This window comes from Artemia franciscana, chromosome 1 (assembly GCF_032884065.1).
Source record: "Artemia franciscana chromosome 1, ASM3288406v1, whole genome shotgun sequence".
NCBI classification, from domain to species: domain Eukaryota; kingdom Metazoa; phylum Arthropoda; class Branchiopoda; order Anostraca; family Artemiidae; genus Artemia; species Artemia franciscana.
In genome coordinates, this window is record NC_088863.1 from 52,581,533 (window position 1) to 52,605,025 (window position 23,493).

The following is a 23,493-nucleotide window of genomic DNA, read 5'->3' on the forward strand; positions in this document are numbered from 1 at the left end:
ATCCCCTGCGGATGCTGTGTCGTTTACTAGGCTATAATTTCCTCGAGGGATGCCACTCCTCAAGTTGGAATAGAGTTGACCGTAAGGTCCCCAGTCTCGCAGGTATCCCGAAAGGGTCAAGGCAGTCCTTTGCAGAGTCTGTTGTCTATGGATCTGGATCTTACGCCCTTCCGCAGTTGTCCTCCTATAGAGGATCCTCCCGCAATGGTATTCTGCGTCACCGTGCAATTAAACCCATTACTGGGGGAAGGTTTGTAACTCATGGGACGTGTGGACATGCCGGTGGATCCTGTTGAGTTTACATTTGAGGGGTCTTTTTCCTCCTCCGCCTCTATTTATGGCCCGGGGCGAAGGTGCCCCAGTTTCTATTATGGAACCACAGGACGAGGTCCTCTCTTGGTCCGTGCCTCCTAAGGAGGTACCCTACATATCTTTAGGATGTTCCCCTATCGTCACCTGGGTACAGATGGTCCAGAAAATGATAAGGAGCATTTTGAAACACATGCGGAGAGCTATAGTGAACAAAATCAGTGAAAAAAGGTACATCATCCGAAAATGATAAGGAGCATTTTGAAACACATGCGGAGAGCTATAGTGAACAAAATCAGTGAAAAAAGGTACATCATCCGAATGGACACAACTCAGGACGCTGGGGTACTAGACAAGGCTTCTGTTGTGTTAAAATATTTGAAAGACGAAGAAATTCAAGAACGCATCTTTGCTTTCATACCTGTCTAATATTCCAGCGACAAGGATATGAAAGACCTTTTACAAGCCAAGGTCGAAGAATGCGGACTAAAGTACGAAAAGATAACTAGAGAATCGTTTGACGGTGCTTCTAACATGAGGGCGAATTTAACGGACTTCGTTCTCATATTAAAAACCACGTTCCACATTCGTTTTATATCTGGCGTTACATTCACGTTCCAAACCTTTCCGTTGTGTATCCCTGCACTGCAACAGAGGCGCGGAATCTCTTCGGAACCATGAACAGAAGTCTACGTTTCTTTGCTGAGTTGTACAAACGAATGGGTCTGTGGCGACAACAAGTAGAGATCACAAAAGGACAGTCCAGTTGAAAACGCTACAGAAATCAGTGAAACTCGTTGGAGGGCAAAAGAGAAGTCCTGTGCTTAGATGCAGTACACGTTTTGTCCTCAGTGGAAAAACAACAAGTTCTTTCGACTCAAAAACTTCATTTGAAGCCAACTCACTGCTGAGTTATGTTACGGAGTACGTAATAATTCTAACCACTCACTTGTTTCTTGTTTTAAGTCATTGGCTCTATTCAAATACATCTCCAGACAAAAGGATTTGACTTTTTGACGGCCTGGAATATGGTTGATAAAGCGAAAAGGGATCTAGAGAGCATTTCCTTCGAAAGCGTCCAAAAAACGCCTTTAAGTTCGTTTCAAAGATGCAGGGCCTTCTAGATACCAATTCATTGGACCTTCAGAGCTACCAGCTTGTCACATTTCCAATAAAAAGTGCATGCTGGGAGAAACTGCATACGACGATTTTTGACCTGAAGGTCAGAAACATCGATTTCGAGTCAATTTGTTCAGGTTAGTATTTGACCAAATAACAACCAGCTTGAATTTTTTTTCAAAGAACAAATAGCTTATTTTCAACGTATATTTCTTGCAGTCCACCACCTTTAGCATTGTTCTTCGATGAGAGATGCTAGAGTCAGCCCTTAGAAACATTGCAGAAATGGCAAAGGTTCTTCATGACGAGAAGAAAAGCTTTACGTCAGTTTACGACTAGCGAGGATCGTAAAAATAGCCGGGACAGGCCTGGTGCAGAATATGAGCATGGACTTAAACTTGGACCTGAACATGGAGTGGATAATTTGCAAGATTCAATTTCCTGCAGTTCGTACAAACAACGGCATAGTCCTTGCGTACCGGCTGCTATTAAGGCTAAATATGTGCTAACCAGCTTACACTTCAGTCTTTCCTGGCCTAAAAAACCTGCTGACGCTTTCGTTTTCTCAAGTTAGCTGTGAAAGATCCTTCAGGAAACGGAAGCTTATTAATACAAGATTAAAAAGAACAATATCAGATGATCTCTTGGAATCATTCATATTGATATCATTTGAGCGGGAGCTGCTTGATTCAGTGCAGTTCAGAGATATTTTAGAAAAAGTAAAAAGAGATTCGAAGACTTTAAAATCACTTTTTTCAGTGCAGTATTTTTTTCCTCTTTTAGTCCAGTTATTTTGTTTTGTATCTCATCAAAATAAATATTATGTGTTCTGAACGAAAGTATAAAAAAACTCAGTGGTGTTAAACATCCCTCCGAAGAGGAGAATTACCGTGAATGTTCTTTAACCCAGATTTGCATGATGCAAGATAAAAGTTGAAAATTTTATCCTAATGCCGCTCTCTCTTTATTTAGAAACCTGAGCAACAACGAGTACTACTGGGCATCAGGGAGTTCTGGCACAAAAAAAATGATTAGAGGCATCTGTCCTCTTCCTACTGTAAGCTTACTTCTTTACTCAGCGGGTAGTACCGATTTGCCTGGCGGCGCAAATTTCGGCACGTATGACGCAAAGCGCAATTTCTACTCATTGTTCAAGGCCTTTTTTGATTCAATACGAAAAAAAAATTCCTTCTATAAGGAGGGCCATAAGTAGGGTCACCCTTATCTTATCGCTCCTACTTCACCTCTGATCCTGCAAAAAAAAGTGACAAAAAACATAATTCACTTGCCCCAGGGGCTTTGGAGGCATGACCTCCCCAAAGGGATAGCTATTAGACCTCGTGATTATTTATAATAGGATCACTTTTAAGGCTTCTTTCAGTGTTAAAGGTGGTACCTAAAAGGGCAAGAGGGGAGGGTGGGGGTAGTTGTCCTCTGTTCATTTTCCAACATCCCTCTGAAACAAGCATTTTAAGTTTAAACTTAATATCAACTAAGCCATTTCTTAAATATTGCTGTTCTGACTTTTAGACAGCCCTCCTGCATATAATGTGCTTTGATTTTGTTTGACATAACTATCAACACTTTCTAAAAGTTTTTCCTTAATACCCATAACATTTTGGAGACTCAGGATCAAACGCCCCCCATTCTCCAATAACCAGCCCTGTATTTAAACAATGAACATCTTATATAGCATACATCAGTTGCATCATAGGCCATGTAGTTTTTTTGTACCTGGAGGCATAGTTATTTGAATTTTTGAAAATTTTTGACAAGATGGCTATTCATAAAATTGTGATAAAATAGCTTCAGTGACGGGGGGGCTAGAAAAGGGACTAAAAGACGGGAAGTGCGGCTAAAAGGGGGAGGGGAGTGAAAAGGGGACTGGCTGCCCTCGGGCATCGTTTTAATATTCAGCTCAACATACCCTTTAGCTTTAAATTTAATAACTCAAAACACACTGAATTCAACACTCCCTTTTTCCTGATTATAAATCCCGTGAAAAAGGGCACATGCATAGTTCACAATCATTATCCTGTGGGTTATGGGGTACATTGCATCCTTGGAGTCATGGTTACTAGACCCATTGACTATTTTTAACAAAATCTCTTTTCAAATTTTTTATCAGCGATGATGGAAAAGATAATCTAAAAAAGTCAAGGAGGGCTGGTTTCCCTTCATTAGCTCTTTCATATCCCTTTCAATATCCCCTAAAAGTTCCAAAATAATTTACTTGGCCGTTCCTAAATATTGCTGATCTGCCCTTTTCACAACTAGCATGCCCACAGTGTGTTACGTTCGGCATCCATCTCAAAAGCTGTGGAGGTTCATGTCATACCCATGGGCATTACTATTCGGTCTTTAAACTATTTTGAACAATATGGCTATTTAATTTTTTATCAAATGCTTTTAGAAGGAGCGCAACTAAAAGGTTATGGGAGGGGAGCTGGCTGCCCTCTAACTACCTTTGAATATTTCCTTCACCGTGTCCTGAAACTTTCAACTTAATACAATCAGCCACTCTTAAAATATTGCAGATACTCGCTTTGATAAACTAGATGCGCGTACCGCCATTTAATCTATTTTATCAATAAATAGAATAAAAACAAGCTTTTTTTGAAAAAAAAACTAAAGAACAAAATATGTCTAAAGCAGAGTAAGAAAAACAACATTCACTATAATGATTAATCAGCAAAAAGTTAATAAAAATAACTTAATAAAAATGAAACCAATAATGAAGTTTATAATTTACACAAAAACAAAACTAATATTCAACAAGAACTCAAAACGAACAGAAATCACTAGACAAAATGGACGAGGAAGTCGTCTTCCAAGCGTAAAACTAGCACAAATCACCGTCAATAAATAAATGGAACTCAAAACAAACAGAAATCAGAAAACGTCTCTTGGCGCAGTCCCCACAACCCTAGGAATATTATAAGCAATCGCGGCACAATTGCACGATATCTAGTACGGACTTCTAGGTATAGGCTATTTGAATTCTGACCATTTACACCTCCTTACAACGAACACACAAGATTTTAGATAGTGTTAAATGTATTTTCTAAAAAAAAAAATGGCAACATGCACAATATACACACCTTCCCCAACGGCCTGGAGGAAGTTATGTCACCCTAGAGTCACAGTTATTAGACCTTCTGACTAATTCTAAGTCAATGGCTAGCGAAAATTCAAATTTGAAAGGAGGAGGAACATGAGAGGACATTTAGAAAGGGCGTGAAAATGGACTAATTGCCATGTAATCTCTTTTTTGCTCTTTGAAAGAGCAAAAGGATGTATAATTTCGGTACTAGACGTGTTCTCACAAAAACTTCACTGGCAAAAATTCTTCACACGGAAAATTCTACCTGTAGGCCTCTCACAAGAAAAATACCACCGAAAAACTTCCCCTCCCCCTCAAAATACTACCCCACCTGTGAAACTGAGCTGCCAAAGGAAATTAGCGCAAATAAGGCATATTGAAATATTCTACTTGTATTCCAAACTTTAGGAAGAAAACATCGTTCAGTCCATTTCAATTTTTTTCATTATATAAATCAATAACTAAACTTAGCAGAAATTTTATAAAATTTCTCTGATTGAACTTGATTTTTAATCAAACATCAAATATGCTCCTGGGCATAACTTACAACCCTCGCCAAGAGATCTGGGGGATTGTGCCAACCCTAAAGACATTGTTACATGATTTTTGGAGCGTTGGTATCAAAATGGCTATCTCACAATTTCAATTGAATACGTTTAGGGAAAAGAGGACGTCAAAGAGGGGGGGGGATCTAGCTGCTCTCCAGAATGTTTGACTCTTAAAAGGAAACTAGAACTATACAATTCCAATCAAAAGAGCCTCTTTTACCCCTTTCATAAAAACCTTATATTCCCTGGGGCATAACTTAAAACCCTTACCTCCAGACTTTGGGGGATTCTGTCAACCCCAAAGGCTTTATTATATGACCTTTGGATAATTTTTGAACAAATGGCTATCTCAAAATTTCTATCGGACACTTTTGCGGATAATACGACGTGGGGGAGCGGCTGTCCTCTGATCACTTTTACTCACAAAAACGGCCTTAAAATGTCTGATTTCGAGTCAAATGAGCCCATTCCAGAGTTTTTCTGTATAAACCTTACATGCCCCACCCCCAGAGCATAACTTGAAACCCTTGCCCTGAGCGCTGAGGGGCGGGTGGTTTTCATCCTCAAAGACATAATTTCAGGGCCTTTCAATTACGTTGAACAGATTGGCTATCTCAATATTTTTATTAGATATGTTTGGGGAATGATGGGCGAAGGAGGGAGTTAGTTGGACTCTACTATTGATTATAAAAATAACATTATCCCTTTAATTTCAATCGAACGAGTTCTTTTCGAAGTTTCTACAACAACAAATGACCATCTCAAAATTTCTATTGGATGTATTTTGGGAAAATACAAGGTGTTTGGGGTTGGGGGGAGGGGTCATGCGCCCTCAGATCACTTTGAATCTTAAAAAGGGCACTAGAAATTCTGATTTCCAATCCAATGAGCCCCTCCGAAGTTCCTACGACCACCCTTTCTATAAAAACCTTAAACGCCCCCAGGACATAACTTACAACCCTTGCCCTGAGGGCTGTCATCCTCAAAGACATAGTTTCCAGACCTTTTGATTGGATGTGTTTGGGGGAATGATGGGCGTGGGAGGGTTGTCAATCGCCCTCCAAAAACTTTCGACTACTAAAAAGGGCACTAGCCCTTTCCATTTTCAGTCAAGTGGCCCTTTTTGAGGTTTCTACATTTCCTTCAATACGATGTGTTGTGGTATAAGAAAAAAAAATATATTGTGACCACATTGCCCTTTACCTAGTCAGCGCTATTGCATTGCCTGTGATTCCCCTAAGACTCTCCAAGGTTTCATCTTAATACCCTTAGCCTTTTCAGATATACCTAGAATCAAACATTCTTCTCTTCCTAATGATAAATCCTACACGTAAAAAATGGGCGAATTGCATAATTTACAATCATAGTCACGGGGCTTTTTTGGGGAGAGGGGGCAGGGCATCCCTGCAGGCATAGCTATTAGACCTTCTGACTAGTTCAAAAAGTAAAATGCAGTTTCCGAATGTCGATCTAAGTTGAGCAAAAGAGGCGCCTAAAAAGGGCAAGAAGGAGGGAAGGGTCACCTTCCAATCACTCTTCAACATCTCCTTGATATACTTTGAAAGTTTCACCTTAATACCCTCAGCCGTTGCTTAGATATTGCTAGAATTCCCTTTTCACAACCAGCAGCACATAGTGTGTTTTGATTGTGTTCAGCATCTTTCTCAATATTTTCTTTAAGCTCCTTGATACCATACGCTAAAGCATTACCTCTGATAAGCTTATCAATCTGGAGATGCAGAAAGTAAAAATGTGATTACTTAGATCACAGAAATAGCTTTTTCATGTCAAAATAAATGTAACCTATCTAGATCAACTCCGACACAAGAAAATTTTTTATTACTCAATGGTCAATTTTTGCATCTTTCTACTTGTAAGCCTTTCCAACACAGATTTAAAAAATAAAACAAATTTCAAGAGTTTGGATTAAAAAGTTTCAAGACTAAGGCCCTAGTTGCCACGTTTTTTCCTAGCTAGATTCTTCTGTCATCTATACATTATCTTATTTAACTAATGTAAAAATGTTCATGAGCCCAATTGAAAAGTAATGACTTCTGATGGGTGTGGAAAATGGCTATGCTTTGAGTACCTAAACATGTTCAACACGGAATATAATCCTTTCAAAATGACTTAGTTAAATTGCGACAGGCAGTAGCAGTGCTCAGACTGCAACCACCCTAGTGTATCAGCAGCCCTCCCTCATTAGCTGAAACTTGTAGTTAGAAGGACAGTTTAAGACATTTCTGAAAGGATAGATGAAGTCAGAGACACTTTGCCTGATTTGAAACAAAGTGAGAAGAAAACAACCCCAAAATGGTAAGTGATCATGATGAAAATAACGCCATCACATTCAACCAATCAGATAGTCCTAGCACTGAAGTTTAAAGCAACAATACTGTGTACCAAAATGTTTTTGAATTTTTCCATGAAGATGATCACAGATGCATATTTAATTGTTTATTTTTTCTGTCAAGTTTTGATTAATACAGGTGATCAGATTAAGCTGATGCTCCTGGAATATCATTAGAAGGCTCATGAGGAGGGCAATTGAAAACTCTACTGTACTCTAGGTGGCACAGTGAAGTTGTATTTTTGGTCATTTTACAGCAAAAATGACGATTTCAGCTAAACGTGTCAAAAAGATATTGAATAAAAATCTGAGGAAGACAGTTGATTTCATATTATTGAAAATCTTTATATACAGTTGTCAAGACAGGAATGCCATGTGCAGTCTACTTATATTCTTTCCTAAAGACGCATTAAGTTCAGACAGGATATTTGGTTATTATGACATTTATTTTACGCATCATTTACTAAGTCTATTCAATTTATGATGCCAGTTTTGCTGTGATGTTTTGAGGGATTTCAGGCTCTTTTTAAAAATTTCCAAAAACTTTTTTCAAAATAACGTTTTAATATCAACACTAAGGATAATATTAATTACTGCTCCTTTTAGTCAGCTGCAAATTTCAAATTTTTCTCACTAGACAGTATTTTTTGAAAAATGTTTTCAAACCTTTGGTTACTCATGACTGTTTTACATTTTGGAGCCCCATCAAAGGCTCAAAATAGAATCCCCTCCGGAAATGACTGTTTGAAGTATGAAAGAGCAGAAAAAGGAGGGGGATGGGGTAGCTGCCCTAACTAGAGCCTACAATTTACATCAGATATCACTGCATTGCAGCCTAACTTAAACTAAGTATTACAACTTGTCTATGCAGTCTAAACTAGATTTTATGACTTCTCAGCCCAGCTCACTCTAAGAATCATGACTTTTCAGATCCCCTTACATTGGCTATTACTACAATTTTTTGTATAACATACACTGGATAAAAAAAAAACCTTTTCACCTGTAACTTGAAAAAAGTTGCCCATAGCTGAAACAAATTTTGAAATGTCTTGTAGTGAAAATACTCTTTCTCAAGTCACAGGAAATTTCTGAAATTTGATGTCTCAAGTTTTCAAATTTAAATGCATTGTAGCGGTATTTCAGATAAATTTATTGAAAAAAAAGATATAAAAAACTGTTTAATAAGTTCTACAGTCTTTTACACACCATGGACATCTGAAATTTTTTCCAGGTGGGTAATTCCACTTGTCCTAAATGGCTAATTTTTGTAGGACTATTCACATCAGAATGAAAAAAAGATTGTTAAACAGGCTATAAAAGTATAAACTCATGTATGTGAGAAGGGTCAGTGGGATTGGAATTGTTCTTGGAATGCCAGAACCTCTATTCTTCCTGTCATGTTGGAAGTTAGGTGGATTACAGTTGGAAGTAGTTAAGTGAGGTGAATAAATCTTCACAAATGAGTCAAGGGCCAAAATTGTGCCCTGGAAAGGAATAACCCCTCTACTGTGCCAACCCTTCCTGATTTCTATGACTTGGAGCCTTACTCAATGCTGATGAAATATTTTGCCTTAATCTTGAGTTTTTAATCTTTTTATTATTTGGTTATAGGCTTAGTTTGGAAAATGCGAATCCAGTTTTTAAAAAGGATTTTTAAGCCATGACCTATCAAGGATTTTTTCCTAAATTATCCAATGAAATATATTCAAGATCTTGCCTCATTTGAGCAGCAGAATTGTATAAGGTTTCACTTTCATGACAGAAAGATTATCAAAGGTTAGTGCCATCTATTACTACTATTAATAACTCACTGCAGCACTACTCCACTCACAGCTCAATCCCCTCTTCACACCCTCCCAAGAAGTTCCTATTTCTTTTATATCTTTTCTTATGACATCCTCCAACAGCTGCTTTTTGTTTGGCCTTAAATGGTTACTCAACAAGGACATTATACTAAGTACTGTACTTCCTACAGAAAACAGGTTAATGCCTCTATAAATACAGCAGTCACTCCTACCACCTTGCTTATTGGGGAGCTTAATTACAATTTTCCTAAAATCATTAGGTACTTCCCCTTTTTCAAAACCATATTAACAATCTTCAGTAATTTACCTTGAACCTCAAAACCACCATGTTTAAAAAAAATATTTACCAAATTATCAGCAACCAGGGCCTTGTTTTTTTCATCATTTTAGTGATGTCACTAATTCTTCCTCAAAAGATAAATATTCATAGGCTTTCAGTGTCACAGATTTTTTCAGTTTTTTCTATATCTTTTCCTGTAACTCTATCACAGTTTAGAACATTCTTAAAATATTCTGCCAATTTCTTTTTAACTCTTTCCTTACCATCAATTGTGGCCCAATTCCTATATTCAACTGGGAAAAGTCTAGAGTGACATGTTTTTCCTTTCTTTTAAGGTGGTAATGTGTGCAAATTTTAGGAGGAAGGATCATGGTATTTTATTATCTTTGTAAATGATCCTTAGTGAACACTTTTTGGACCAAGTCAGTTTTGTTGCTAAGTCTACTTTAAGCTGTGAATGTCAGACCAGACATGTGTTTTCATATAACAGCCTGGCATACAATAATCAAACATAGAGGGAATGTGTTTTTGGGGGGTTTGACTTAGACTTCATGCAAGTCATACAGTCAAAGAAAACCACTACCTCTGTTGGGAACGTTTTATTGACTGGAAAGCTAGATTGCTGATGCTTCAATTAGTTGTCTGGCCTTCTTTGTGAACACAATAGTAGTGTTTTCAGAGATCTTACAACATGAGCTTTCCAGACTGATTTTAGTATTCTTAATTTAACTTCAGTCATTGTGGTTTGATTTAATTATGTTATCACAGTCAAGGCCTGACTGGGGGAGGGGTGGTATTAATTTGAATTTATTTTTGGTACTCTGTCTTAGAAAAATTTAAAGTGTTTCTCTTTGGAGGAATTTTCAAAAGAGGGGAAATTCCAGATGAAAAAAGATCTAAGGAGAGAGCAGGGTATTATCAGGTACCATTTACATAAAAATCTGAAATAGAATTTTGAAAAAGGAAGTTTTTTCAACTGAAAATAATAAGCAATGTTAAAACTTAAAATAGATAAAAAATATTCTATATATATATATATATATATATATATATATATATATATATATATATATATATATATATATTTGTATTCCAATTCACTGGCCCTTTTGCTTCAGCAATTGTGTTGCAAGCAAGGAGGACCTAAAATCATATTTTTGTGATATTTGATATTATCATAAGAACAGTAATAAAATAAAAGCTGTTCTTGGAGAACTTGGGAAACAGGCAACTTTAGCATAGAGTGGTGAACTGAAGTGAGAGTTGACCCTCCCATATAAAATAATTTCTGTTCTTTTTTAGTTTTTATGTTGTCTCTTAATTTTAGCAGAGAAAGCTTTTTTTAACCAGATCAACATATTTCAATGTTATCATTTTCAAAATATTCTTGAATGGATAGTGTTTGAAAATGTTCTATAATGAATTTCATTCTATGTTTCAAACTTAGTATTTTCAGTACTTTTTCATCATGTTTAATTTAATGGGTAGAATTCTAGTTTTGTGACTTCTTGCTATCTTGCAAAGGGGTTAGGTTAGGAAAATGAAACTGTCGGGGATGGGTCTACAGGCTAAAGTATATCCCAGGAAGGTATTTTAAAGTACCCACCTCCACTACTCCCTCTTGAGGGCCCTGAAATTTGCCTACATGACAGGTATATAGGCTACCTACTGAAATTTTGACAAAACAACATTTTACCTTAATTTTCAGTTACCATTTACTTTTTTTCTGCCTTTAGTTCTGAAAATGCAATTCCTGTTATTTGAGTATTATTCTGAGCCATATCAATATTTTTTCTTGAAATTTAGGAAATGTATATGAACATAATTTTGTTGTAATTTATTCAAGCAGAAGATCTATTTCGCAAGGTTTCACTTTTATAACACACATATTTTTGAAGGTCATCAAATATCAGGGCCCTCTAGAGGGAGAAGGAGTGGAGGTAGGTATTTCAAAATACCTTCCCAGCAATATCATAGCCAGTTGACTAATCCCTGAAAGTTTCATTTTCCTAACCTAACCCCTTTCTGAGATAGCAAGAAGTCAATCAACTAGAATTTTACCATTTAATGTTTATAAAGGCAGAAAGAACAATTTTATAACACTAATTGTGAACCAAAAAACTTTCTTTCATTTTTGTACAGCATTTTCTTTGCTTATCTTAGCAAATCAACATCATAAAATTAAGCACATGAGAGAATCCAATAGCAAAGGATTCCAACTTTTATCTCCATAAAGGTCTTGTGAACTGTCAATAAAACCTCAGCATCCCCACCCCTCCATCAGAAAATCAGCCCCCCCCCCATACACAAGATACTACCTATGCCCATGAAAATGCATCAAGTGAAATATTCACTTTCATCCAAGCTAAATTATGTTGGAAACTACAAATATACCCACTTTTAATTAATATTTGACATTCAACTAGTCTGACAACCCAGATTGACTCCAAAATGTAAATTAAAGTAATAGAGGTTATTCTCATTGCATCATTTTTAGCCACTTCCTGTCAAACATATGACCTCAACTAGGATGATTGTTTTGTTATGTTCTTTGCCACTTTTCTTAACCCATTTCCAGTGTTGAAACAAGAAACTTATGGGTCACTAGGGTTAATGAAATTGCCTTAAATTTGATTTTCCAGCAATAAGAACTAGTATTTTTTTATAAAAAATAAAGCACCCAACAGGCTAGGTCTGAGAGATGAATTGAACAAGCCTAAACTACTTTTTAAAAAATGCAAAATACTTCACAGAATATTATGCCAAAGGCCAGGCTGACTTTCCTAGGTACTTCTAAAGTCATAGGAGTGATATTATTAATTTGGGCAACTATGCTATATTTGTATAAGCATAGTAATTCCTACGTTTTGAACTATGCTAGTCCAGTGGAGAGTAGCAGAACAAGAGAACAAAATGGGGGTTTTTCTATTTCTAAAATTGGCTCTATATCACTGAAAACGGGACTGAAAAAACAAGAATATTCCAGTAAATAGGCCTAATCCCATTTGAAATTGCACGGCAAAAGTTGGAAGAAATGTTTTGAAAATACAGTTTCAGAATCTTTCAACCCGATCTTGATATATAAACTCTATCTCCTTACTGTATCTTATCCGCTCAATGAGTTTTCATCAGATGTCATCACCCAACTAAACTAAAGCTATTCCTTTTATTCGATTTGTTATCTGGAGTGTGGACTGTGGAGTGTTCACTGTGTTGTGTCACGTCGAAAATTTAGGAATGCCGTTTTTTTCTTTCGTTTCTATGCAGAATATTCCCTAGAATTATCGTTATTTCTCATAAGCGATGGATACAAATCTAGTAAACTTTCATAGAAGAAACGACTCTAGAGCGATTCGGTATTCTCTTTGAACTGTGCTCCAAATTTGTGTAAGGTTCTCCATGTGTAAATATTTATCTTTACAAATTCACGAAATTGAATTTTTCAAAGAAAAGTAAACAGCCAAATTAAATTCAAGACAGGCAGAAATAAAGTCTGATAATAGCTCAAAACGACCAGAAATTACTATTAAAGAATAACTGAAACCAACAATGAACACAAATTAAAATAAATGATCGTATGGATTAAGGTAGAATAAATGGATCAGAAGACAGATTTTGTTTATAGTAATGTTTGTTCGTTTCAAGTTATTCTTGAATATTCAATTTCATTTTTAGTCGTTTTAACCCATATATTCATCTATATCAGTATCTGTTATCTTTTTGCTTGGCATAATCATTTATTTTAATTTTTATTCGTCTTGCGTTTTTTTATTCTTTAATAGTAATTTTTTTTTCGTTTTTAGCTTGAATTTTTGTAGGACTTTATTTAGGCTGGCTTTAAGTTTAGTCAGGCTCTTTGATTTTGCTTGATATAATCATTTATTTTAATTTTTGTTTGCTTTGCATTTCATTTTTTCTTTAATAGTAATTTCTTTTCGTTTGGAGCTTTAATTATAATAGGACTTTATTTTGACTAGCCTTAAGCATAACATGGCTCTTCAATTTTCTTTGAAAATCTTCCTTTTTAGAAAGTTTATTTTTAATTAATTTCTATCCGTTTTTTGTTACAAAGTTTATTGTGGGTAAATATAATGAAAATTTTTCCAGTGTCCACATCTACAGTTTAAAAGTTAAATATTATTCTCTGATTATCACTTCTTATTAGTGTCTTTTGATTATTTTTTTTCCACACCCCCTTATACTTCCCTGAAAGCTTTAACAAAATACCCTTAGTCAATTATGATATATCGCACATTTACGCTTTCGAAAACTCGGATGCAAATTATGTCTATGGAATGAGTTCCAAATCCTCCTCAAATTATTTTAATGTTTCAACTTAATACCCTAAACTATTTCTGAGATATTGCATTTTGCACGCACTACTTTAATAGACCGGATGTACATAGTAACTTTTGATTTAGCTCAACATTCCATAAAAATTTCAATTGAATACAAATAGTGTGTACTGAGATTTTGCACTTCTGTCCTTTTGACAACCAAGATAAACAAAGTTGTATTTTGGCTAAATTAAATATCTCCCTCAACATTCCCCTAAAAGTTAAACTTAATTCCCTTAACGCTTTCTCAGATACTGCAGATATGCCATTTTGACACCCAGAATGCCTATGGTGTATTTTGGTTAACTTCTACATTCCAATCGACATTTAATGAAAGTTTCAACTTAAGAATAACAGCAGTTCCTGAAGTACTCTAGCTACGCATACTAACAACAGGTGTCAGGAACTATTATATATAAATATTATTGGGAGCATTGATTAGTGTTTGTCGTTAAATATTTTCCTCTACTCATAATTAACTTTACATCATGCACATGTCAACAGATACACATGCACGTATACAGATATGCAGGGTACCTCCATAGAAGACAAGGACCAAGGGGGACCTTGTCCCTGAAGGTCCATAATAGAAACTGGGGCACCCTCGCCCAAGGCCATAACTACAGGTGGAGGAGGAAGAAGATACCTCGAATGTATTCTCAATAGGGCCCACCGGCGCGTCCAAACGTCCCATGAGTTTCAAACCTTCTACCAGTAATAGGTTAAATTGCATTATGACGCAGAACATCATCGTGGGAGGATCCTCTATAGGAGGACAACTGCGGCAGGGCGGCCTCTGCAAAGGGCTGCCTCGACTATTTTAAAGTACCTGCAAGGTTGGGGATCTTATGATCAACTCTATTTCCACTTGAGGAGTGGTGCCCCTCGAGGATAAAATAGCATAGGAAACGACACAGCTGATCAAGGACGCTCCGAAAAGCGGATGAAGATTTACTAGATGTTTTACAGAGAAATTGCATACGAATTATTCCGGGTACCCAGCTGAATGACCGTATTTCAAACAGTAGGATGTTCGGAAAATGTGGTTCAATCACGCTTTCTAGGGCTATAATGAAAAAAAGGTTGAAATGGCTAGGGCACGTTCTGAGTATGAATAATGATATATTGCCGAAGATTATCCTTTTCGGCCAGCCGTCAACGGCAAGATGGAAAGCAGGTCGTCCCTGTCTGGGGTAGGAGAATGTCATAAAGAAAGATTTAAAGGAATTGGAAACTTCCTGGGAGGGTGCAAAGAGGAAGGATTTGAACAGATTGGGATGGAGAAGGAGCTTTCGTAGCTATATTGACCTAAGGAGGCTTGGTGCTGCAGTGAGGTGATAGCAGTAGTAGTAGTACAGATGCAGATCGGAGCAGAACAAAAACATTGGCCTGAAGAAGTCGGAACTATATTTAAAAGAGGATTTTTAAGATGTCTACCGAAATTACAACTGTCAATACTAAACCCTCTCAATTTTTCAGGTAAACATTCCGTATGGCAGCACACTCAGGCGCAAAGATGCATGTAGTCCATACAAAACCAACAGTTTTTACAGAAAATCATTCCGAAGCTCCATCTAACAGAATGAATTCATTGGAGGCGTCATTAATCGTCAGCAAACCTAAGGGATCCCTCCATTACAAGGCACCGACCCCCACTGCCGATGCTTTCAAACCCTGTCCCTGCATTTATGTATATTACAGAATATCTAAACAATAACTATGACAAAAAAGGTTTCCGGATATTCCTTCGAGAAAAAGAGACCTAAAGCCTCATAAGCAGGATTTTTGGGCCATGATTTTATTAATTTCAATGCGAACTCATTCATACACATGAATATTCGTAGGACGTATAAATTTGTAGACACATGGAAAGAAAGACAGACTTACCTCCTCGGCTCCCTTAATTTTTGACAAATACCTGGATTAAGTTCGCAATACGAACGCTCCGAGGAGCAGTTCTCTCCTTCTTGAGAATAAAAAGATAAAACAATTTTTTCAACTGAAAGTAAGGAGCAACATTAAAGCTCAACATGAACAAAAATTATTTCTTATTTAAAGGGGTTGCCCCCTCCTCAATGGCTTGCTTTTTACGCTAAAGCTTTCAGCACTTTTAAAAAGCTTCCTATTCCAATTAAATGGCCCTTTGTGTTTCAGGAGCTGTTCTTAAAAATTGGGCCAAACAGTCAAACTTTAGCATAAAGGAAATGAATTGAGGGGGAGAAAAATCCCTTAACATAACTAATACTTTCTGTTCGTCTAGAGTTTTAATGTTGCTCCTAGTTTCATTTTTTTTTATTTAACCTCTGATCGTTTTTCAAATTGCGCCGGTATATCTGGCTGACCCTTCATAAGAATGTCCTCCCCCAACGGGAAACTCCATTGACATTTCCTCTCACGTTAAATAATCCCCCCACCCCATACCTGTAAAATTCATATGAACAATTCCAACCTCACTTAGAATCCACTTCCCCTGTAAAATTTCAACTCTTTTACAGTTAACTAAAATCAGCAACAGAGAAAAGGAAGAAGACAAAAATAATTGGACTTGCATTAATAATCTAATATATTTGAAAAGTACAACATGAAAAGACATTAAATTGCGAAAAGAACAAAAAAAAACTGGTAATTGCAAATATATTTTTATATATTTTAACAAGTGATTACAACAATTCGAAACCCTTAAAAAAGAAAATTAAAAGTTAGAAGCTTAGTAGATATCGTTGTTAGAATTCGGACTTGCTTTAACAGTCAAATATTTTTGAAAAGGAGTAGCATGAAAAGACAATAAATTGTCTGCAGTTAGAAGACAAGCGATGTTGAGAACATATGTAGGCTATGGAAGCATACCATGTGCCAAGTGCCGGGGTCCGGCTGCAGGTAATTGCAAGAATATTTTTATATATTTTAACAAGGGATTACAACAATTCAAAAACCTTAAGAAAGAAAACCAAAAGCTTGAAACTTAGTAGATATCGTTGCTAGAAATTGGACTTGCTTTAATAATCAAATATCTTTTTAAAAGACTGTTATATGAAAAAGAAGCAAATTGTCTATATATATATATATATATATATATATATATATATATATATATATATATATATATATACGTATATAAACTAGCTGTTGGGGTGGCACTTCGCGCCACCCCAACACCTAGTTGGTGGGGGCGCTTCGCTCCCCCCAAGCCCCCCGAGCGCGTAATTCGTTAGGCGCCATGTTAGTTCCGCGCCATTGTAGTCGTCATTTATATTCCCTATGTCCCGCTCGTCATTTGTGTCCCGGTCTGTAATTTCTCTTCGAATATTCCGTGTGTCCTGGGTAAGTCGTTACACGCCATTGTAGACGTCATTTATATTCCCTGTGTCTCGGTCGTCATTTGTGTCCCGGTCTGTAATTTCTCTTCGAACACTCTCTGTGTCCCAGTCGTCATTTATATATCCCCCCTGTGCCCCCGGCGTCCCCGTTGTAGTTGTGTCCCTGTGTCTCGGTCGTCATTTATATTCCCTGTGTCCCGTTCGTGATTTGTGTCCCGGTGTCCCAGTCTGTAATTTCTCTTAGTGTCCCGGTCGTCATTTATATTTCCTGTGTCCCGGTCGTCATTTGTGGCCTGGTGTCCCGGTTTGTAATTTCATCAGTTGACAAACATGACGTCAGTCAACACACAAACATGACGTCACTCGACAGACATAACACACATGCAACTTATTTATATATATATACTAGCTGTTGGGGTGGCGCTTCGCGCCACCCCAACATCTATTTGATGGGGGCGCTTCGCCCCCCCCAAGCCCCCCCCCTCGCGCGTAAGTCGTTACGCGCCATTGTAGTTGTGTCCCTATGTCCCACCTGTGAATATAGGTATATATATATATATATATATATATATATATATATATATATATATATATATATATATATATATATATATGTATATATGTATATATATATATATATATATATATATATATATATATATATGTATATATATATATATATATATATATATATGTTTTTAAATACGTAAAACTTGCGAATATACAACATTCTTTGCTGTCCCATTGTCTGTGCATATAAATTGATTGTCAGGTTTACCGACTCTTGAACATGCAACATATAATGGTCCATTGGAAAACAATCCAAATTCAGATCTATACCTCATGATTCTAATGATTCCCCTTGAGCTTTGTTGATTGCTAATCGACCATTCCCTGTGTCGCCATCGTCATTTATATATCCCCCTGTGCCCCCCGGCGTCCCCATTGCAGTTGTGTCCCGGTCGTTATTTATATTCCCTGTGTCCCGGTCGTCATTTGTGTCCCGATGTCCCAGTCTCTGATTTCTATTTGAGTGTCCCGGGCGTCATTTATATTCCTTATGCCCCGGTCTTCATTTGTGTCCGGGTGTCCCGGTCTGTATATACATTCGTTTTTGAATTGGTCCTTTTTTTAGTTTTTTATCTTTTTTTTAGTTTTTTTAGTTATACCTCATGATTCTAATGATTGCCCTTGAGCTTTGTTGATAGTAATTGCTAATCGAACATTCCCTGTGTCCCCTTCGTCATTTATATATCCCCCTGTGCCCCCCGGCGTCCCCGTTGTAGTTGTGTCCCTGTGTCCCGATCGTCATTTATATTCCCTGTGTCGCGGTCGTCATTTGTATCCCGGTGTCCCGGTCTGTATATACATTCGTTTTTGAAATGGTATATGATGAAATAAATTTTTGTATTTTTCCCTTTTTTTCTTTTAATTTTTATTTTTTTTTTAGTTTTGTTTTTCTCCTTTATTTTTCATTTTTTTCCTTTTTTATTATTTTTTCTTTTTTAGTTTTTTAGTTTTTTTAATTAGTTTTTACTTTTTTTTTCTTTTTAGTTTTTTTTGTAGTTTTTACCTTTTTTTTAGTTTTTTTAGTTTTTTTTACTTATGTCCTGGTCGTCATTTATACTCCCTGTGTCCCGGTGATTTGTTCATGGTGATTGCTAATCGAACATTCCTTGTGTCCCGGTCGCTTTCTCTTTGAGTTTCCTGGTCGTCATTTGTATTCCCTATGTCCCGGTGTCCCGGTCGTCATTTCTGTCCCGATGTCCCGGTCTGTAATTTCGTCAGTCGAAAAACATGACGTCAGTCGGCACACAAACATGACGTCACTCGACAGACACACACACACACAGACAACTTATTTATATATATATATATATATATCCAATATATATATACTAGCTGTTGGGGTGGCGCTTCGCGCCACCCCAACACCTAGTTGGTGGGGGCGCTTCGCGCCCCCCCAAGCCCCCCCGCACGCGTAAGTCGTTACGCGCCATATTAGTTACGCGCCATTGTAGTTGTGTCCCTATGTCCCACCTGTGAATATAGATATATATATATATATATATATATATATATATATATATATATATATATATATATATATATATATATATATATATATATATATATATATGTTTTTAACTACGTAAAACTTGCGAATATACAACATTCTTTGCTGTCCCATTGTCTGTGCATATAAATAGATTGTCAGGTTTACCGACCTTTGAACATGCAACATATAATGGTCCATGAAAAAACAATCCGTATTCAGATCTATACCTCATGATTCTAATGATTACCCTTGAGCTTTGTTGATGGTGATTGCTAATCGACCATTCCCTTTGTTGCCGTCTTCATTTATATATCCCCCTGTGCCCCCCGGCGTCTCCGTAGTAGTTGTGTCCCGGTCGTCATTTATATTCCCTGTGTCCCGGTCGTCATTTGTGTCCCGGTGTCCCAGTCTGTGATTTCTCTTTGAGTGTCCCGGGCGTCATTTATATTCCTTGTGTCCCGGTTTTCCGGTCGTCATTTGTGTCCCGGTCTGTATATGCATTCGTTTTTTGAATTGGACTTTTTTTTAGTTTTTAGTTTTTTACCTTTTTTTTAAGTTTTTTTTACTTATATCCTGGTCGTCATTTATACTCCCTGTGTCCCGGTCGTCATTTGTGTCCCAGTGCTTTGTTGATGGCGATTGCTAATCGAACATTCCTTGTGTCCCGGTCGCTTTCTCTTTGAGTTTCCCGGTCGTCATTTATATTCCCTACTAGCTGTTGGGGTGGCGCTTCGCGCCATCCCAACACCTAGTTGGTGGGGCGCTTCGCGCCCCCCCCCCGCGCGCGTAAGTCGTTACGCGCCATTGTAGTTGTGTCCCTGTATCCCACCTGTGAATAGAGATAGATATAAATATATGTTTTTAACTACGTAAAACATGCGAATATACAACATTCTTCGCTGTCCCATTGTCTGTGCATATAAATAGATTGTCAGGTTTACTGACTCTTGACAATGCAACATATAATTGTCCATGGGAAAAACAATCCGTATTCAGATCTATACCTCATTATTCTAATGATGTGTCCCTGTGTCCCGGTCGTCATTTATATTCCTTGTGTCCCGGTCGTCATTTGTGTCCCGGTGTCCCAGTTTGTAATTTCTCTTTGAGTGTCCCGGTCGTCATTTATATTCCCTGTGTCCCGGTCGTCATTTGTGTCCCGGTCTGCAATTTCTATTCGAACAATCCCTTTGTCCCGGTCGTCATTTATATATCCCGCCTGTGCCCCCGGCGTCCCCGTTGTAGTTGTGTCCCCGTGTCCCGGTCGTCATTTATATTCCCTGTGTCCCGGTCGTGATTTGTGTCCGGGTGTCCCAGTCTGTAATTTCTCTTTGAGGTTCCCGGTCGTCACTTATATTCCCTCTGTCTCGGTCGTCATTTGTTTCCCGGTCTGTAATTTCTCTTTGAGTGTTTTTTATTTTTAGTTTTTTTTTTTAGTTTTTTACCTTTTTTCTTTTTTCAATTTTCTTTTTCTTCTTTATTTTTCAGCGTCACTATGAAGTACATATCGACGAAACTTTGTTTTTTTAACTTAAATCTGGTAGGCATTGATGACCTTATCCAAGTCAAAATCTCAAACCCAATCATCATCGCTATCATTTTCAGTTTTGATATGTTTTGACTCTCGCTGTCCAGGTGGATTTTTATCTAACTGCGCAGTTTTGCGTTCTTTAGCCGCAAGCCTGTTTTCTTGCTGTTCTTGTGATTCCCCGGCACGCTTTCTTTTCTTACTTTCTCTATCAGCTGCAAGCCTGTTTTCTTGCTGTTCTTGTGATTCCTCGGAACGCTTTGCTTTCTTACTTTCTCTATCAGCAGCAAGTTTTTTGGCATAAACTCTTTGAGCAGCTTCCTTGGCTGTTGCCATTGTAGGTTCTTCAGTCATTTTACAATTAAACATTTTTCCGTGAACAAATATCTTAAATACCGTTAATGACGTCACCGTCATAGCAAAAATGACGACAACTAACTTCATGACGTCAGTCGACACAGAAACATGAAGACAGACACACAGACAGACAACTTATTTTTATATATATATATAGATTTGTTGATGGTGATTGCTAATCGATCATTCCTTTTGTCCCGGTCGCTTTCTCTTTGAGTGTCGTCATTTATATTCCCTATGTGCCGGTCGTCATTTGTGTCCCGATGTCCCGGTCTGTAATTTCGTCAGTTGAAAACATGACGTCAGTCGACACACAAACATGACGTCACTCGACAGACACACACAGACAACCTATTTATATATAATATATATATATATATATATATATATATATATATATATATATATATATATATATATATATATATATATACACATATAGCCCCACCAACTAGGTGTTGGGATGGCGCGAAGCGCCACCCCAACAGCTAGTATATATATAAAAATAAGTTGTCTGTGTGTCTGTCGAGTGACGTCATGTTTGTGTGTTGACTGACGTCATGTTTGTCGACTGACGAAATTACAAACCGGGACATCGGGACACAAATGACGACCGGGACACTCAAAGAGAAAGGACCGGGACACAAGGAATGTTCGATTAGCAATCACCATCAACAAAGCACCGGGACACAAATGACGACCGGGACACAGGGAATCTATATATATAAAAACAAGTTGCTTGTCTGTGTGTCTGTCTACTGACGTCATGTTTGTGTGTAAAGTGACGTCATGTTTGTCAACTGACGTATCCATCTTCTATATATATAAAAATAAGTTGTCTGTGTGTCTGTCAAGTGACGTCATGTCATCATGTCATGTCGTCATGAAGTTAGTTGTCGTCATGTTTGTTATGACGATGACGTCATTAAAGGTATTTAAGACATTCGTTCACGGATAAATGTTTAATTGTACAATGACTGAAGAACCTACAATGGCAACAGCCGAGGAAGCTGCTAAAAGAGTCTATGCCAAAAAACTTGCTGCTGATAGAGAAAGTAAGAAAAGAAAGCGTGCCGAGGAATCACAAGAACAGCAAGAAAACAGGCTTGCGGTTGATAGAGAAAGTAAGAACAGAAAGCGTGCCGAGGAACTACCAGAGCAACGCGAAACCAGACTTGCTGCTAAAAGAGAAAGTGAAAAGAGAAGGCTTGCCGAGGAATCACAAGAACAGCAAGAAAACAGGCTTGCGGCTGATAGACGTCTCAAAGACAAATCACCAAAAGAAAGCGTGCCGAGGAATCACAAGAGCAACCTGAAAATTTTCGCGTAGCATTCAGGTACAGCCCAGTCGATGATTATAGCTTGAGTAGATATGTTCAAATCGGGACTATGTCTGGAATTTGTCCCTATTGCAAGGCCTTGAAATTTAATGGTGAAACAATGGGAATGTGTTGCGCCTCAGGAAAAGTTCTGTGCACCACCAGAGCCATTGAAGACTTTGCTTACTGGAACTACGTCAGAATCTAAGCGTTTTTGATCACAGATCAGAAAATATAACTCATGTTTCCAAATGACGTCGTTTGGTGCCCAAATCAAAAATCCAGATCAATTTATGCCTACTTTCAAAGTAAAAGGGCAAATTTATCATAGAGCAGGGTCCCTACTACCATTCTCAGGCGAGAATCATAGATTTTTACAATTGTACTTCATCAGTGATAGAAATTCTGAATTGAATGCACGTTGCGAAATTTCTCCCGACGTTGAAAGGACAATCGTTTCCCAATTGCAACATCTTTCCCACGAAAATAATAATTTAGTGCGTCTGTTCAAAACAGCCATCGATTTGATGCCTACTGATACGCATAAAATTGTTATTTCCGCTGACAAAACGCCTCCTGGCCAACATGTGCGTAGATACAATGCTCCAACTATCGATGAAGTGGCAATCGTTATGGTCGGTGATCAGTTTTTACCTCGAGATATTATTCTTCATAAGCGAAACGCTCAGTTGGTAAGAATTGCTGAAACTCATCGATGCTACGATGCCCTACAATATCCTATCATCTTTTGGGTAAGAGCAGACGGCTATCACTTTAATATTAAATTGATAAATCCAGCCACTAACAAAGAAATGAATAAGAAATGCAGTCCATGCAAACTTATTATTTGGGACGAGTGCACAATGGCACACAAAAAATCGCTCGAGGCTCTGGATCAATGTTTGAAAGATTTGCGAGGGAATTCGAAACCCTTTGGCAGCACATTAATATTGCTTGCGGAAGATTTCAGGCAAACATTACCTATAATACCTAGATCAACCCCTGCAGACGAAATGAATGCTTCCCTGAAAAATTCTAATTTATGGGCACACGTAAAAACAT

The 23,493-nt window shown here is 37.5% G+C and overlaps 1 protein-coding gene across 6 annotated transcripts in view; it reads right to left on the minus strand.

Moving 5' to 3' along the window:
• LOC136031236 (oxygen-dependent coproporphyrinogen-III oxidase-like) overlaps positions 1-12,769 on the minus strand; it is a 75,720-nt gene extending 62,951 nt beyond the window's left edge. Inside the window, exon 1 of one of the 6 annotated variants that reach the window (XM_065710650.1) lies at positions 12,615-12,769. In XM_065710650.1, coding sequence (XP_065566722.1) covers position 12,615 — 1 coding nt within the window. In that variant the 5' untranslated portion in view covers positions 12,616-12,769. The other 5 variants (XM_065710686.1, XM_065710668.1, XM_065710677.1 and 2 more) reach the window with 5 other exon arrangements.
• Positions 12,770-23,493: the final 10,724 nt, after the last annotated feature.